An 18173-nucleotide genomic window follows, 5' to 3' on the forward strand; every position below is an offset into this window, starting at 1 on the left:
AATTGTGGCAGCAATTTGCCCTGTTGTTGAATCGTTAAATAAAATGTATTACTTATATTGTTATTTTTCTATTTCTGTGAAACTCTAGGGCAGGGCTTTCAAGCTTAATTGGCGGGGGGCCATTTCAGTGACTGACAATTCATTGGAGTGCCTTTTTAACATTCAAGCACAAGAAAAAAAAATACAACAGACCTGATGTTTATTTTAAGCATTACCTGTCACCAGTGACAATGCAAACCAACACGTTTATTGTGTCACACATCAACTGTGAAATATATCTGTGGTTGTTAAGTGTATGGCCGAGCATTAGACACACACTCAGTCATTCTTCCACAGAGTATATTCAGCCAAAACTCCAGCTTTTTGTTTCTTCTTGTACATATTGAAGGGGTAGTTGCTATGAAAATACTACAAATAATATGTATAATAATTATTATTCTGTCCCAACCAATTGTATTGTCCCAATAGTGTAGGAACAGCAGAAAGCAGTTTGGGTAACTTAAGTGACTTTACTGGCAATCAGTCTTCTAAATATTATTCTTTTTTTGTAAAACTTAAAAAAGAAGGGAAAAGTAGCCTATGTATATATTCACATTTTCACATTATATTCATATTCACAACTAATAGAAGTCATAGGGCAGTAATAAGGCAGTTACCCACAAAGGTAACTGTATGTGTGTGTGTGTGTGTGCTTGTGCAGTTGTGCTGAAAACAGCTTAGTAATAACTATAATAAACTTAATTTTATATAATGCATTTAAAAGCAGCTTCTTAAAGTGCTAAACACTGTCAACAGTACAATAAAATTATATAAAAATCAACAAGTAAAGGCAAGTTTTAAAAAATATGCCTTTAAAAGTGTGTCCGTGGGGTCTTAAAAGTATTAAATCAAGTATGAGAAAAAAACTAAGGCCCTTAAAAGTTATTAAAAAGCTTTAATTGCGTTTTTACGGGGTCTTATATTTTGTTCAAGCGTTGTCCAAAGTGTTTGACTCCAAAAAAGAATAAATATATTTATTTTCCTCCTAATATTAACAATGACGTGCTCGATCCACGCGATGGGTTCGGGTCGGGGGGTGTCTGGCCAAACTCTTCCGTCCAGGTGATGTCACGTAATTTGCGACAAAGTGGGAAGGTGATGTGACATTCTCCACATGTAGCAAAACCATAGAGCGAAAGGGAAGGCAAAATGGGAAAATGTAAGTTTGTGTGCTCCTGGTTGTAGAAAGATGAGTTTAAACAGTGGCTGAAGCCTGTCGCTGAAAGCAACCGCATACTTTATTATTTCAAGCTTTGTTTTTTTTTTGTGAATTCTGAGAAGGTCTTTAAAAAGTCTTAAAAAGGCATTGAAATTACCTTTAGCGTTCCTGCATATACCCTGCTTTATTTAAACTTTAATAATATGATAATTCTGAATTTCCCTGAAGTTTAGGAGGCACCAGTTTAATTAGTTTAAGGACTAAACATGTTATGGTGTGATTAGTTGTTGATAATTGCTTCCCATGTTAGACAAGGCACATACCATGTTAAGCACTTAGAACGGAAAGGAAACTGCCAAATAAAATAATGCAGTTGGATGACCCATTAATAGAATGCTATCTTTTAATGTTTTGCTTTATTTATTTAGCAGTGTATAAATATTTTTTTGAGATTTATATATCCAACAAGGCTTTCTATATAACAGACCAACAGTGATTGATTGCCTGACTGACTGCGTCTCTGTTTTCTCTCTACAGTTCCCATACTGTGGTTTCCTGTTTCGTCATGAAGGGTGGCCACTGTGTGTCCATGAGAAGGTCATAATCCAGCTCTCCTCTTTGGACTGGCGTGTATTACGGCCCAGCGACTTCTACTTGCAGGTGACACCATCTGCCAAAAGCCCCCCGCGCATCAAAGTGAAGTGTCTGGCTGTTACCGGGCAGCATGTGGAGGAGCTGGATGTGCCAGAGCTAGCATATACCTCTCTATTCACCATGGACTGGCTGGACTCCATCAACCAGGAGAGGAGTGTTGTCAGAAGAGCTGCCCTGGAACATTGTCTTTTATCAGCGGATAATGATATTTTTAGGGTACCATGGGAGGATATTGTTCACCCGGAATTTATCAGCAGACCCTCCAAAGTTGCAGAACAAAATGGAAGTAGAAGGGTTGCAAAAGAACTTGCAGATGGAGAAGGGCGAGACTCTGATGTAGAACAAGAAGACAACCCTGAGGACATACAATGTAGAATTTTTTATGACACTTCCACGGACCGATCAGGCGATATGGATTGTCAGAGCAAGGAAGTTAAGCTCCTCCCTGTTCTTAGTGAGATAAATAAAGATATCAGCGGTAGGAGCTCTAGCAGCACAGCAGACGATTCAGAAGGAGAGTATGTGGAGCTAGCTGATATCTCCTTACCTCGCTTTTCCCCACAAAAGGGCTCTCTTACTCAAGCCATTAGCATGAACTATAGAAATCTACATAAACCTCAGACTCCTGTTTCCACTCAGCTTAAAACCAAACCAGAAGAGAGTCATTTGAAGAATGGTGCATGCTCTCAAAGCATGGTGTGTGCCATGATGATTGAGGAAAGCCTGAGTGATACCTACCAACCAGTGATCCTTACTCCCACTGCTCCTGCAGAGGGAGAGCGTCCGCTCCAGCAGGTGGACATGTCTGAACCCACCTGTGCAGCAGGTACAGCTTCCTTTGACAGTGTGTCTGAGCATGAGTCTGAGAGAGAGCAATTGTCTCAACACTCTGACTGTGAGGATGCTTCACTATCTGATATGTCAACACTTAACATATCGCAGACAGACAGTAAACCAATCAACACATCACAACTAGACTACAGTGTAGTCAGCATATCACAAGACAGCGAACCAACCAGTAGATCACAAATAGACAAGGATCCAGTGAACGCATCACAAACAGATGCTGAATTATTGAGCATGTCCCAATTAGACCACAATTTGGACAGCACATCACATCCAGATGCTAACCAGAATCCATCAAGTATATCTCAACTAGAACATGAACTACTAAGCGTATCTCAGCTTGACAGCAAGCTAACCAGCACATCACAACCAGACAGCACATCACAGTTTGTCAGTGAGCCAGTCAAGACATCACAAGATGTAGAACCATTAAGCACATCTCATGCAGACCACAAACCAGTCAGCACATCACAACCAGACAGCCAACCAATCTTCACATCAGAACTACTCAATGAGCCATTTAGGACACCACAACCAGACAATAAAACAGTAAAGACAACTCAACTAGACAGTAAGCTAGTTAGCACATCACCAGACAACAAACAAGAAAGCAAATCTGTCAACAGACAATGTCAACTGTCAGTAGACAATGAGCCAGTCAAGGCATCACAGCCAGACACCGAACCGCTAAGAATATCTCAGGTTGACAGCAAACCAGTCTGCAACTCTCAACTAGACAGCAAACAAGTGAGCGTTTCACTAGTCAATGAGATATTTAGTACACCACAACTAGACAATAAATCAGTAAGCACGACTCAACTAGACAGCAAACTTGTTAGCGCATCACAAGGCAACAAACAAGAAAGCAAATCTGTCAACACATCAGTAGACAATGAGCCAGTCAAGACATCACAACCAGACACTGAACTGCTAAGAATATCTCAGTTTGACAGCAAACTAGACTGCAACTCACAACTAGACAGCAAACAAGTCAGCATTTCACAACTAGTCAATGAGCCAGTCAGTACATCACAACCAGATCATAAATCTATAAGCATATCTCAACTAGACAGCAACATAGTTAGTACATCACAATTAGACAGCAAACAAGAAAGCTTCTCTCAAACAGACAGCAAACCAGTCAGCCTATCACTAGACAATGGGCCAGTCAAGACATCACAACCAGACACTGAACCAGTTTGCAAACTAGAAAGCACGTCACAGCCAAACAGTAAACAAGTCAGCGTGTCACAACTAGTCAGTGAGCACATCCAGACCTCACAGCAAGACTTAAGACCAGTTGGCATAGCTCAACTACACAGTGAAGATGTTAAACCAGATAGACAACCAGATGTTAAACCAATAACCACTGAGCTAGACAATGGACTAGTGAGCACATCACAACTAGATAACCAGCCAGTTGACGCATCACAAGCAGAATGTACAACAGTTAACATAACCTTACCAGAGGGCAACCCCAATGACACATCACATATGTACAACCTGCAACTAAGTACCTCACAATCAAACAGCAAAACAGTTCATGTGGAGCAAGCAGACATAAATGTAATTAATACATCACAACAAGAGACTGAAATGTTATCTAGTGTTTTAGAAAGCGAGAACTCAAAACAGGTTTCTCCAGCTTATATTGAACTTATTGTGTCTGATCCTTCTGTAGAAGTCAGATGCGAATCTAAAGAGCTGAGAGTTGATTGTGATCTTGAGGGCAGTTGTGGTTCACAGAACAACAGAGCGTCAGTTGCCGAAACACTAGCTGAGAGTGTGTTTTTGCAAAATCAGATTGATCAAACAGACAACAGCCTGTATCAGATACACAAGCCCATCCATACACCACCTGAGCAAATGCATGATCTTCCTACCATAAAAAAAGACCATCAGACATTTAGTAGCAGTACACATAACACGAACGAATCTGTTGGTGAGTTAAGTCCCATTGCAGAAGAAGAAGGTGGATCTGTTACAGCTGCTCTGTATAGTGAGCAGGTAGCCTTAGCTTCTGTCACCACAGTGCCTGGGGAGAATCCAGTTACGCTCATTTCACAGGGTCAGGTGGGGACAGAGTCTCCCGTGGACCGAATCAACCAGACAGAGGTGGAACTCCAGGCAAAGCAAGAACATGCAGTACAGAACGTAGCTGGAATTCCACCTTGTAAGGAGGCTGAAATGGTCGAAAAGAAAAGCAGTAGAAAGGTAAAAATCAAGACTGATGAGAATGATGTAGTAGCAGTGTGTAGGCAAGAGGAAGTTGAGACTTCACAAACAGGTCTAGTAGATGCTACGCCCAAGTTTGACGTGCGAGTTCAGGAGGAGGTCAGCTCCTCTGTAGAAACAGATGAGAAGAAACAAACCAGTGTTAAAGAAAAAGGGGTGGAGGAAGAGGAGGTCAAGGCCAAAACTGTGAGGGAGCAAGAGGCCATAGTGACCAGCAATTCTGAAAATAGAGTCCAGGCAGCATGCTCTGAAGTCCTTGATCCAGCCTCTGATGTCCTGAACACAAATGGACACATGCATGCTCAGGACACTCCTACCACTGAACTAAAAGGGCAAATAACAAAGGAGGAAGACAGAAAAGGGGCAGAGGAGAAAAGGCAAGAGGACGAGATTGCTTCTTCTGTCAATGGCTCTCAAATAGAGCATCAGCAGCAAGCAGACATGGACTCCAGCTTCCATCAGCAGGAAGAGCAAGGTAGAGTCATCTTTGCCAAAGTCCATCCCGCTTACCTTTACTTTATTCCTTTAAACTCCTCCTACTTTTCCCTTCCATTTTCCGTTCTCCATCCAGTTTCTTCACCTTAATAGATGCATCTAAGTTCTGAACTGCTTCAGATGCATCCAAAGATTTTTTTCCATTTTCTCAGCTGATGAAGATAAGACCTGCTTCCCTTCCTTCTAATGTATTCCTCTACTTTATTCTCTCCGTTCATAACCCACTTTCCACAGTTTCTATGATCTTCCTCATATTTTTATTACCCAAATCACTATACTCCATTTCTGTTCATTATAATCCCCTTGTTTAACCTTTAAAATGGTGTTTCATGCATGAGTTGTGTTCTACTTAACAAACCGCCTTTGTGGTTTGCAGCAGTTGTTCACTATAGTGAGTCATTTTTATCATCTTTCATTCATTGCCATGTCCACCTAGTATATTTACTCTAGATTAGTTGACTAGCTCCGGTGTTTCGACATTAAGGCCTCTTGACAGGTTACAAATGCCTCTTAAATGGTCCGTGCTACGGCCTGATAAAGCAGTTTTTCTATTCGGTCTGAAAGGGAAGCGTGGGAGGCTCTGGTTTTACTTAGACTGGGTTCTTTACAAGGACCAGGTTCGTAGCAGGTCATATTCCGGCCTCTAGACGGTTTGTTTTCAAATTTAGGCACACATTAAATCCACTGAACACCGTCCAAGACAGACGCTGTTTCACATCTGAACTGCGAAAGGAAACAGCTAAAGAGAAGCCTGGGTCATGTGCTGGATTTCTGCTTTGTGTACTTTAGTAACTCAATCCTACTTTCATTTAGATTCAACTATTTTGGGACATTTGTTGCAGTGATATCAGATGAGAAGTGTTTTTCTATGTCAGGAGTTGCTCGTCTGTACACAATACAGTTTAGGATCATATTTATAATTATTTTCTTCCAAATAGTTGAACTATGATCTGTCATATTTTTAATTATGGTGCCACATGGTGAGTTAAGCAGATGTTTATGCCAGTGTGTCATCTCTTTTTCCAGAGGATTTGGTTGCCTTGGATGTGTTCACCTGGCTCAGGTGTGCTACAGGTGTGAAGAAAGATATATGAGGTGAGGTGAGGTGGGTGGGCCCTGAGCACAATTCCTGCTGTAAGACCTCTGAAATTGCAGGGGGTAAGCAGAGGTGGATGTTTATGTGTGTGTGTCCGGGGTTATAGATGGAGTGTTTAAGTAGTGGAGAATGGCTGGGGGTTGCGTTTCTTTGAAGACGGGAACAGCAGAAAGAAGAAATGATGGTGTGTTTGTTGTGGTAGATTGACTATGATGGATCTGATTCTTTCTGTCCTAGTGGGTGGTTCACAAACCCTAAACATTTTTTTTCAGTACTAGACTGTGTTATCTTTATATGGATAAATTGTAAGCTTATCTGCCTGTTTTGATTTTTTTCATTTTTGTGCATTATTCTTTTCATATATATTCATTTTTCAGTGGATTTCAGGATCTACTCTTAATCCATTGTTTCAAGTAAAAGTTTCGGTCTACTCTTTTGTTTGGTTAAGAAAGTAATACCCTATATCTCCGGTGTCAGCAATTTTCTGAGAGTTTAACTTGGGTATTTTTAGTCTCGAACGGAAAATTACCTTTGGACAAAGCTTTTCTAAGATCTATAAAATCTTTTTGAAAGCAGTGTGGACTTTGATGAGAATTCAGCCTGTGAAAGTAAAAGCTGATGAGCTGCCCAGATGGAAGACACACGCACACACACACATGCACACAGACGCATAGACAGACACAGTAACGCATATATTTACAAACTCACTAATGATCTAGAGTGTATACTGTTGAGAAGCTCAACACTCTACTACTTTGTGCAAGTGAGCAATATTTTATTTTTGACTGCTTGGTCAGATCATGTAATTTATTACTTTAAAATCTTTACAACTGACACGCATACAATATGTGTGCACATTCAGCATGTAATCATAGTCAGTCTAATGCAGAAAAAATAATAAACGTGTCTTCTGAATGGAAATATATTCAGTATAAATAGCATGTTTTAGAGATTTCCCTAATGGTCTCAGTGTTCAGTGTCTACGGCCACATCAGAAAGACAAGAAAATCAGATAAAAAGAGAAGAAATGCATGAAAAATAAAGCCTGAGGAGATGGCCCATGGCCAGAATGAACTCCAGACTGTGGTGAAAGAGTGTGAAGCCAAGGCCCTCTCTGCTCAGCCCTGTCTGGGGCAGCACTCAGCTCCTTAAGGGGGGCTCAAATGGTCGGTTTCCTCAATGTGAGCATTTTCTGGCGAGGAGGATGTTGGGTAGACAAGGAAACAGAGAAAAAGCAAAGACAAAGAATGGTAAAAAGCCTATTTTTTGCCCTATTTGTCCAATTTATTGTAGTTTTTACCTAACCGGAGACCATTCCGTTATGTTTAGGTTTCTTTCCTCAGAAGCACACTTCTACTGTTCCAGCTCAAATCCCTCCTCAAATCTCAGTCAGATTAAGCTTCAGAGCAATTTATACTTGTTTTCCTTGTCTTTGTGCAAGCTGTTTTACGACTCCTGGAATTCCCAGGACTTCATCTCATCTGTTTTTGATCTCAGTATCTATTTTCTACACAGCAGCAGCAGTGCGTGGCAGTGCAGTGAAGCAAAACATTCATTTTATGACTGTCGGAAGCTGATCTCCAGTTATCTCTGAGCCCTATCGTGCCGTCAGGTATATGGGGCACAGATCCAAGCCGCCCTATGGATCGATGCACAGGATGATACATGGAATGCTGTAAACTAGCTGGAGGAACTCTGTTTATGTGATTTAGGGTCAAGCTGCTTTCAGCCATCTTTACATTGCTGGTTGCCGGTAGGGGATTCAGAGAGTGGCTTAAAGAGGTCTGTCATGTAAAAAGACCTCTTTGTTTTCAGAGCCTGAGTAGCTTTGTGCTTCATGACCCAGAGAGTGGGCTTTCTTGAGGTTTAGGACCATATATACTGTAGTTATCAGTCAGCCATCTTTAAGCCTGTGTCTCTTCAGTGAGTAAGAGTAAGTGAGCAAGTGCATGGCAAAAATTGAAGTAAACACTGATCATATCAAAAAGTTACTAAACAGTGTATTATTGTTTTAACTGATTACACAGTTGTCAGTCCAGTGGGTTTAAATTAAAGTGTTTTTGTGTGCATCAGTGTCATTTGTTGTAATGACTCCAACCAATGTTCATATTCCAGCATGCAGTCAGAAAGTAGACAGCACTATTTGCCACCTATCTGCTAAAACTGAGGGTGAAGACCCATCAGCAGTTCCTTCACCACAGCCACCAGTCTACCATAGAGCACAACCAGTCAAGAGCGAGGCCCATGACATTAATCCTGATGTCCTGAGCTCAGGCGTGCTCTGCCTGACTGGTAAGGAGCTTCTGACACCAATAACATGGTCGTTCCATCATTATCACCAAAATGCTCATCTTTTAATATTAATTTCAGGAACAAGAGATAAATCAGGCCATGCCCTAGTCACTGTGACAATGAGAAACACTGTCTGGCTGAATCCAAACTGCAACAGTGGAGAGCTGGTGCGGATCATAGTGTATTTCTGCAGTACACTCAGGTAAAATACGTTTGCCAATCAAGATGCACTTTATTTCAAGTTCAAAGGGGAAATGAAGCACTCAGTCAAGTTTACATAATTTAGTAAATTGGTTTCCACTATAATGGAAATATACATACCAAATTCGATTAATGTAACCATTTAGCAGAAAACAACATGTTTTACTATAGCTTTTAGCCCTAGGGGCCGCCATCTTGGAATGCTGCTGTGTCTCACGTCATGGGGTTGGTTCGGTTTCCTCAGCTCAACAGATACAGTGAAAGTAAAGGACTGTACACGGAGACTGCAAAGCCTAATTTAACCCAATGCGTGAAGTTGTGGACATTGAGCTGGTGCAAATACAAACATCAGATTTGTGTCTAATATACAAATAATTATATTTATTCTATTTTTCTTTTTTTTCCTGTTTAATTACCAATCATTTGATGTGCTTTGGTCCACTCTCTGTGTTATGCTGCCTGACTGCCTGTCTGGTTTCAACTATGGTTTCAACAAGGTCCGGTGTTAATGAAATGGGGCAGGAACTTTCACTTTTCACTACTACAGCCCCTCGCCTCTTTTTGTGTTCAAACCAAACTAAGATTGGCACGTTTTTTCAAATGGCAGGTTTTTACATCCTTCATACATGTTGAGAGATGAGTTGATTGACTTGAAGAGGGAATATGTCTTGACATAATCCACAAAGATGTGACTTAGTAAAGCGTGAAGTCATGTGTCATTTTAATTGTTGCATTCGTCTGAATGTAAATCCCCTCGTCAGGCAGCGCTGGAGCGGTGTGAGAGAGTGGACTAAAGCACATCAAATGAAAGGTATTAACAAAAGAAAAATACACGACTTAGGACACAACTTAAATACTTGTATTTGTACCAGCTCTGCGATGCACATTAATGCATTGGGTTAAATTAGGCTGTCCAGTCTCTGTGTTCAGTCCGTTACTACTATGGGTGAATCCCAGACAGGCAGTCAGGTAGCATAATACAGAGAGTGGACCAAAGCACATCAAATGATCGGTAATTAAAAGTGAAAAAAGAATAATAGAATAAATATAAATATTTTTATTTATATATATCTTATATATCTTGTATTTGCATGGTTAAATTAGGCTTTGCAGTCTCCGTGTTCAGTCCATTACTCCAGCTGCGGAAATGGAACCAACCCTGTGACGTCAGACACAGCGACATTCCAAGATGGCGGTGCCCTAGGTCTAAAAGCTATAGTAAAACTTGCCCTTTTCTTCTAAATGGTTAAATTTATTCAGGTTTGTTTAATATATATTCATCAAAGTGGAATCCAATGTACAAAATAATGTAAACTTGACTTAGAGACCCCATTAAAGGGTAAATGAAGCACTAAGACTTTTTTAATGTATTTAAAATAAGACATTTTTGATAATCGAGGCCGCAATTAACAATCAAAAATGCACTAAACCGTTATTGTGAGGTTATTTAAAATAGAATAGAATAATCCCTCACAAATCATTCCAGTATTATTCCTCATCATTTCCAATGCTGAAAAAATTACCTGATAGTTTTGTGGAAACTGATACTTTTTTCAGGATTTTTTTAAATTAAACATTATTCAGAATATACATTTTATTTAATCTAACATTACTGGTGTCTGTAGAGTCAGGCTTGATTGGTTCAGTTCAACCTATGAATAATTACAATATTTCATTTGCCAGATATTCGAATGGGATGTGTTTTTCTGTGATTTATTAGACAACATATTTTTCCAACTGTGTATTTATCAACCTGTTGCTAAGGGACAGCAAGCAAGTGTGTATGAGATTTGTTTACCTGTACTTCACTAAAAATGTGACCTGCATTTGACACACAGGAAGGAAGTCAGTGCTTTGGGATTGACTGTCCTGGTCGATGCCCGCAGGTGTTCACCTGTTCCCGCCCTTTTCAAAGCCTTCAACATCCTCCAGGTAAGAACACCCTGACAGTATGATTTGTAATAATAAACACACATGCAGTGTACCATTCATTAATGTCCTTCAGAGAATCTCACACGAATAGACGCTGTCACACAATGTTCACATGCTCAAGGCGTTTCCTCTCTCATACTTGCTTCAAAACTGAATGGAATGCAAGCATGCAATAAATCCTGATCTTTAACTCAAACTTCCAACCAGACATCTGCTACTAGGCAGTTCACAAGACAACTTTGCAAACTAAATCAAACCTTTGAGAAGAGTTTACATCATCAAAATCAATCGTTAATGGCTAAACAGGACAAATAAAAATAACACATCATAAATATGAACCATGATGTACCAGCTGTGGAAATAAATAAGCTGCATTCCACGCAGTTATACAACAGGAGATACACACGCAAGAGTCATAGAGAGAGAGAGCACATGACTTGGGTTTTCCTTTTCTCATCTGTGATTGATTATTTTGCAGAAAGCTTCTGATATAAAAGGATTTTTAGTCAGTAGTTATTTAATATCAATGATTAAATAAAGATTTTTTTTTTACAACAGTGGCAGTAAACATCATAACCTGTTAGATTTCATTACGCATTTAAGGAGTGTTTATAGAGATCTTGTTAGCGTGGCCATCTACTGTAGATGGTACTCAAGTGTACTGATTGAATTATCTCACTGTCATTTAAATGAGTGATGTAAGGAGGCAATAAATAATCCCTCAGAGATACTCAAAGAACATGATCCCTGAGCACATTTAATGGAAGTGACTCTAGAGTCTGCGCCATGGACCTTAATGCAGATTAATGCTGCTTTCTTCTCCTGCCAAAAAACCTACCCTGCTCTGAAAGACTGGGGATGCGTGCCAATGCTGACTTCACCATTTAAACGTCCCGAAGGAGATAGAGAGAGATAAAAAATGAGCAATATACAAGTCAAATTGAGGAATGTTTTTAATGACAGTGTTGGTTTGAGTATCACAGGGCTTCTGGAGATGTTTTCATTCTCATTTGAGCTGTGGAGCAGCTGCAGAACCCCCACCCCCACCATTCTCTCCTTTATTTATTCTTTTCTTTGATCTTTCATCCATATCTGTAATCCATGATGGACAGCATACAAGTGCTGTCTTGTGGAAAAGGTGGCTTTGCTCAGAGTGTTAGGGATTCCTCATGATGTACTGCTCAACTATGTGAATGTCAAGTGTTTGAACACCCTTTCGTGTATTGAGGGTCAGTGCTAACACTGACAGATGAGATGTGGTGGCTTTTAGTGACCTGTCCTTAGGGAATGGCCTCAGCTTTTCTCCCTCCACTGACACTATCATCTTATTCTAGATGTACTTTTGAGCTGGCAATTGCACTTTCCCCTTATTCCACTGTATTTAAATAGATAAGTTTGAAGCATGGCCAATGAAGGAACTGATTGATTTCTTTTGCCTCTTAAACTGATTTTTCAATAGTATAATAATGCCTCCTTTAGGAGACAGTTTTGAGTCACAGTTTCTCAGTGGGTACTTTGCTAGAAAATATATGTCATCTCATTTTGCTTGGTTTACACTACCATTCACATATTTAAGGGTCAGTCTGATTATTTTGTTTTTTAAAAAAAAGTTTTTATTCTCACCAAGAAGACATTTATTTGATCAAAGTATGGAGAAAGTATTTAGTAAAATTATTTAATATTTTGTACTCTAAACATGAAATTGAACTGAAATATTATGAATAATATTATGATAATATAATTTTTTTTTATTATTTAAAATATTTTAAAACACCTTCACTTCTTATGTTGAGTTCAGGCTGCATGATTTTAGCCCCGATTTTGACTCGTGGCAGGTTTTGAGAATCGCCCACTAATGCCTGAACTTTACAGGCAAATCGGTGCTCGTTTACATGAGTAACCATCACACAGTGTGAACTATCAAAGATGCAATCTGAGAGAATCACAGATGAGTCGTTAACACCCGTAAGATATTTGGCATGCTAAATATCTGGTGCTGTCGGCAAATTAATTCATGCCGTGTGAAATGTGTTCTTATTGAAAATAACATCGGCGATCACCTACAGCCAGTGAGAGAGCAGCATTCACTAGTATGGGTATCTGCAGGCTAGCAGGATTTTGGGGGGATTTTCTTTTCAATCTATTTGGACCCAAGAATTGAAGGAAAACTAGTGTAAATTTGGCAGAAGCACCTGTGTCTGTTTGACGTGTCATCTGAGCAATACCACAACCGGCAAAGAGAAAAAGTTTAAGAGAAATTGCAAATTCTTCTCAAAACCCAGGTGAGCAAAATAAGTACATTTTCTAGCCCATTAAAGGCTTCTTTGTCATTATGTAGTTAGTAACAAAATATACACTATGTAACCTCGCGTTGTTTCCAAGTCATTTCTTACGTGAGTTTGGTTGTGAGACATAGTTTGGGAACTGACAAAAAGTCGGCGAATCTCCTATTGTATTGTAATGCAGTGTGAAACCCTCTGTCGTCGATCCATCCTACTGTTTAAACAGAGCAGCAACTAAATGCTCGCACAGATAGTCAGGCAGTGTGAAAACATCTGTGACACGACTACTTTTAAAAATCATGAACTCGGCATTAGTATCACATGATCCTTCAGGAATCATACTGATAATCTGATGTGAGGCTCAAGAAATGTCTTATAATTGATGATGAAAACAGAGTTACTTAATAAACAGTTCTGTTTTTTCAAGGATTTTTGGATGAATTTAAAAAGCATTTATTTGAAAGATATACAATATGTTACAATACTCATTTTCTATGGTCAATTTATGTGCTTTTTCTAAAAAGAAGTATTAAATAAATCACACTTTTAAATACAAGATTGACAGATTTATTGTTGGGCTTGTGATGTAAGGTTTGGATTTAGTTTATGAGTCTAATAAAGAGGTATAATCCCAAAATATTTAGATTTGTTGGAAAAATCCACACATTAATCATTCTCAGTTTTCACCCCCACATGACATGGAAAAACCTGACCCGACCTTCTCATATATTCTTGAATTTAATACACTTACAATGCAAAGTGAAAAATAAAACTGCAGTGTCTCAGTAAGTAGGCATTAAATATCTGTAGTAAATATGTCTCATCCGTGAAGTGTTTGTTGATGTTTCTGGAACATTCCTCTGTAAATATGCTATTATTTCATTCCAGCGGAGCTTTCTTTTCCTTCTGTTCTGATGTGGCTGTGATGGCACGATAATGTGTGCATGATCAGTATGCATGATGACATGCAAGGAAAAACAGTCTTCAAATCGGCATAATAAGCTTCTGGTCTGCTTTTACAGTGTTGTTTTTCTGCTCTTTTGTTATGGGCCATACAACTTCTTTCATTAACACTGACTGAAGCCTTTTATTGTGGTTTATGAGGCACATGACAGAAATGTGTCTGCTAGGTTATGTAAAAGTTTGCTAAATGACGTAAATGCATAGTTTAAAGTCAGCATTAAATGAAGTTTCTGTTTTCTAAATGTTAAGGATTGAATGACATGCGTGTAACTGATTCATCCATGCATGTTACATTTTCTTTGTGTTACCTTGTAATTCTTAATTATAATGTTATAACTGGATCTTCTAGTCTAACAACGTTCTCTCTGTTGAGATATGCTGAAGTTTAACAGACATTTAATCCACTTAAACCTGCCCGTTTAAAACTGACTGCAATCTACATCCGCCCATTCAATGACCAATGGATAAATCCAAGTCTCTGTTCTACATTTCTTTCTTTTTTAGAGTGTTACACAAGGATTTACATTCTATAATTAAAAAGAAAAGATATGTTGCTTAATCACAACTTTAAATAAATATTCTAATAATGTGAATACAATCTATATTAACATCCAGGGCTTGACATTAACACCCGCCAGCCCAAATGCGGATAGATTTCAGCTCTGGTGGGTTAGACAGCCAATCCCACTTACCACTTTGGCTGGTTGAAAATAATTTTTAAATCGACACTGTTTACAAAAGATTAGAGTTTTGACCATTTGTCAAATGTGATCTTAGATTCAAGAAGCAGCATGACTGATAACTGTTCGGGCGAGCCAAAGAAAGCAGGTGAATACCGATTGAGAGCGCTGATCAGGCGCTCAGTGAGACACAAGCGGTCCTGACACACTGACGAGTGCTTTAGTGTCGCACGCATAGCTGATGTAATGCACGTGAGTGCTTAAAAGCTCCTGTATCTTGTTTCCTTGCGCGAAGCAACGGTGCGGGTGCGATCGGTTCTCTTTTAAATATACTGGAAAAAAGTGTTACTCATGCACCCACAGTCTTGTGTTTTTAAGATTTTTCTTGCAGTTCTTGGGATTTTTTTTGTAAGCAACAGCAGTTGCTGCTTTCCCTTTAACCATTTTTTGAACCGATAATATGCCTAATGTTAACCGTGTGCGCCTGATCATCCTTTCATTATCGCACACAGAATGTTTTTCACATGTTTTTTATTTGCTTACAGTTATTTTTATTAATATAGTTTAATTATCGTTAATGATATGACCTCTCCATTTATATATAGTTAACTGGTGATCTGTGATCTTTAGCCAGTATAGACTACTGTGTATAGTTTTAGATACATGGAAATAATTTTTTTAAATGTCAATTGTTTTTTTTAAGAACATATTTGTTGAATAAAAAGTGTATGTATGCTGCTATATTTTGCTTGTTTTTACACATTATTTGAATTTTTTGGCTAGGAAATAATTAGTTTGGTGTGGCTAGAGAGAAAATTGGTAAATCGTTAGTGTTGAGCCCCAAAATGTCATGTGAAATAAAACTAGTTGCAGTGCGACACTATGAAACAACAACACATTTGCTCATCCTCATTGAGCAAGGTCATACACAACACATAAAAAAGTTAAATGAATGAGGAGGCATGTGGACATAACACATAATTTAAATCAAGACATTTTGGGATGCCAAAGTCAAATTCATGCATAGAAAGTATATTTTCCTTACAACTAAATTGTGGCTAATGAAAATGACAGGTGGCTAGTAACGTTGGAAAGCTACTAGCCACAATGGCTGGTGATCAAACAAGTTAATGTCAAGCCCTGTTAACGTCTATAAAAAATGTCTACCAAATTATGTTTTAAAAACCTTATTCGGTGAACATAAATGAGTGTAGATGAATTTTGTTCATCAGCAGGACCAGTGAATTCAGGTTTAGCTGGGAAATGTGTGTACTTCATGGGAAGGTCTGTGATTTACAGTCTATTCAATCTCTATAGGAAGCCATGCCGGGATGCATTCATACTGTACTACTGCTGGCTGACAGAGATCTGGCTCTACGCATGGAGAAATCCTCTTCTATACAGGTAATGCACAATTATTACCCATTACCTATAACTTAGCATTGCTTTACAGTTATGGTAACACTCCAGCAGCTGCAAAAATGACAATATCTGCACTGTAGTGTTGTTTTACTTGTATTTAATGAGTGCAGTAAGGATGGACAGCTGAAATGTAAATCTGTGGTTTACTTTATAGTAGAGGAAATGACAGCTGTCAGCTTTGACCTTTAGGTCCTAGAAAACAATGTCAGTTTACTGTTTCTAGTTAGTGTCAAAGTAAACAAGTAACATCCTCTAATAAAATGTAGTTGAATGGGATTGTTTCAGAATATAGTGACATCCTTACAGAAACCAACAGCATCCAACAACACAGACAAGGCTATTTTTATACAAGTGTCTGGACTTAGATGCCTCTTATGCCTGACAAATAGAGATAGAGTGTGTAAGAGACAGTTGAGAATGTCACAACAACTGGACAGATAATTTACCCTAGACGTCTATCTAGGCTATTAGAACAGCCATTGTGGCATGTAAAGTGTTTATGATAGTACTGTTCTACATGTTTGTCCCATTGAGACCTGAAGAATGTTGTTTTCTCTTGGTATCTGTCAGGTGGAGCTGCTGACATCACTCAAGTCTCTCTATAAACACGTGGACGTTTCTCAACTTCCCACTGAGTTTGAAGGCACTTTCCCTTATGCGCACAGCAGCTGGGTCTGCTTTAGAATGGTGAGAAAATCATGATCTTAAATGGTACAGAAGGCTGGAATACAGTGTTTTTGCACTGATTTTGTACCCTGATTTGCGGTCTAGAGTTTAGATTTCAAAGAAAGAATGTTAATTACATATTCATTATTTTTAATGTAATTGATTTTTAATTTGTAATGTTTTTACTTCAAATGTTTACATAAACCCCCTAACACATCCCTGGGGCAGACCCCAGACCCAGTTTAAAAATCGCTGATTTGATGAATGATGCCCACCTTTTCTGTAATCTTTTAAAGGCCATTTTGTGGCATGTAAAACAAAAACAGTGGTCCCAATGAATTTCCTGCTTTACATTTTTAATTTCTATAGCTTCCGAGAATTCAAAAGGGGCCACATATTGATAATGTTATGATAGCTGTTTTAACATGAAGTTATAATTAAATTGCCTGTTGTTACAGATATGAAATAGTTTGATAATAAGCAGGAAATGTTCATGGGCCAATGACATGACCATATTGAAATGGTCAATAGTTGACATATAGGATGACCTAATGTTTTTTAATCTTTTCAGGGGTGTATTCTAGCCTTAAATTAAATTAATATACCAGTAATTCATGAAATGTTCATCCACATTATAATAAAAAACACGTGTTCAGTGGTTTCTATACATTAAAATTGTACTTGAGACAAATTAGGATGTAATAAATTTACTGTGCAGAAATATACAGTATATGCATATATTTTTAAAAAAATCTGACTTTTTTTTTTTTTCTAATTCTTTGTTGTATATACCATAAAATATAACGTTTTGCTATATCTCAGAGGTTGGAGCAGCTGACCAGTCATTGTGAAGATGCTGTGAGCCTGCTTCAGAACACCATCAGCAAACTGCAGTCTACAGTGCTGCCCCCTACAGCAGAGGTACTGCAACAATCAACAAACCACTTCTCTTAAAACAGCTCTACTGAAAGTATTCAAAGAGAATGAAGGATTGTCACAAATCCATCAAAAATAAGAGAGCTATTTATATTTATATACAGTATTTTTATCTAAAGCAACTCACATTGCATTCAAGGTATATATTTTCACTTCTTTCATTTTCTGAGAATCAAAGTCATGACCTTGGTGCTGATCTAGTTCTGTTTGAGCAACAGGAATGTATATAGTGCAGGAATTTTCCTCTGTGAATCAGTAGGACCTCTTGGTTGTAG

At 38.6% G+C, this 18173-nt stretch overlaps 1 protein-coding gene across 3 annotated transcripts in view; it reads left to right on the forward strand.

Annotated features, from left to right (window-relative positions):
• plekhg4 (pleckstrin homology domain containing, family G (with RhoGef domain) member 4) overlaps positions 1-18173 on the forward strand; it is an 89172-nt gene that overhangs the window by 26444 nt on the left and 44555 nt on the right. For 2 of the 3 annotated variants that reach the window (XM_056461752.1, XM_056461753.1), the window contains exons 3-9: positions 1736-5408; positions 8640-8816; positions 8895-9018; positions 10856-10949; positions 16192-16278; positions 16867-16983; positions 17785-17883. In XM_056461752.1, the coding sequence (XP_056317727.1) occupies positions 1736-5408; positions 8640-8816; positions 8895-9018; positions 10856-10949; positions 16192-16278; positions 16867-16983; positions 17785-17883 (4371 nt within the window). The remainder of the gene's footprint in view (positions 1-1735; positions 5409-8639; positions 8817-8894; positions 9019-10855; positions 10950-16191; positions 16279-16866; positions 16984-17784; positions 17884-18173) is intronic. The other variant, XM_056461754.1, reaches the window with a different exon arrangement.

This window comes from Danio aesculapii, chromosome 7 (assembly GCF_903798145.1).
Source record: "Danio aesculapii chromosome 7, fDanAes4.1, whole genome shotgun sequence".
Lineage (NCBI taxonomy): Eukaryota > Metazoa > Chordata > Actinopteri > Cypriniformes > Danionidae > Danio > Danio aesculapii.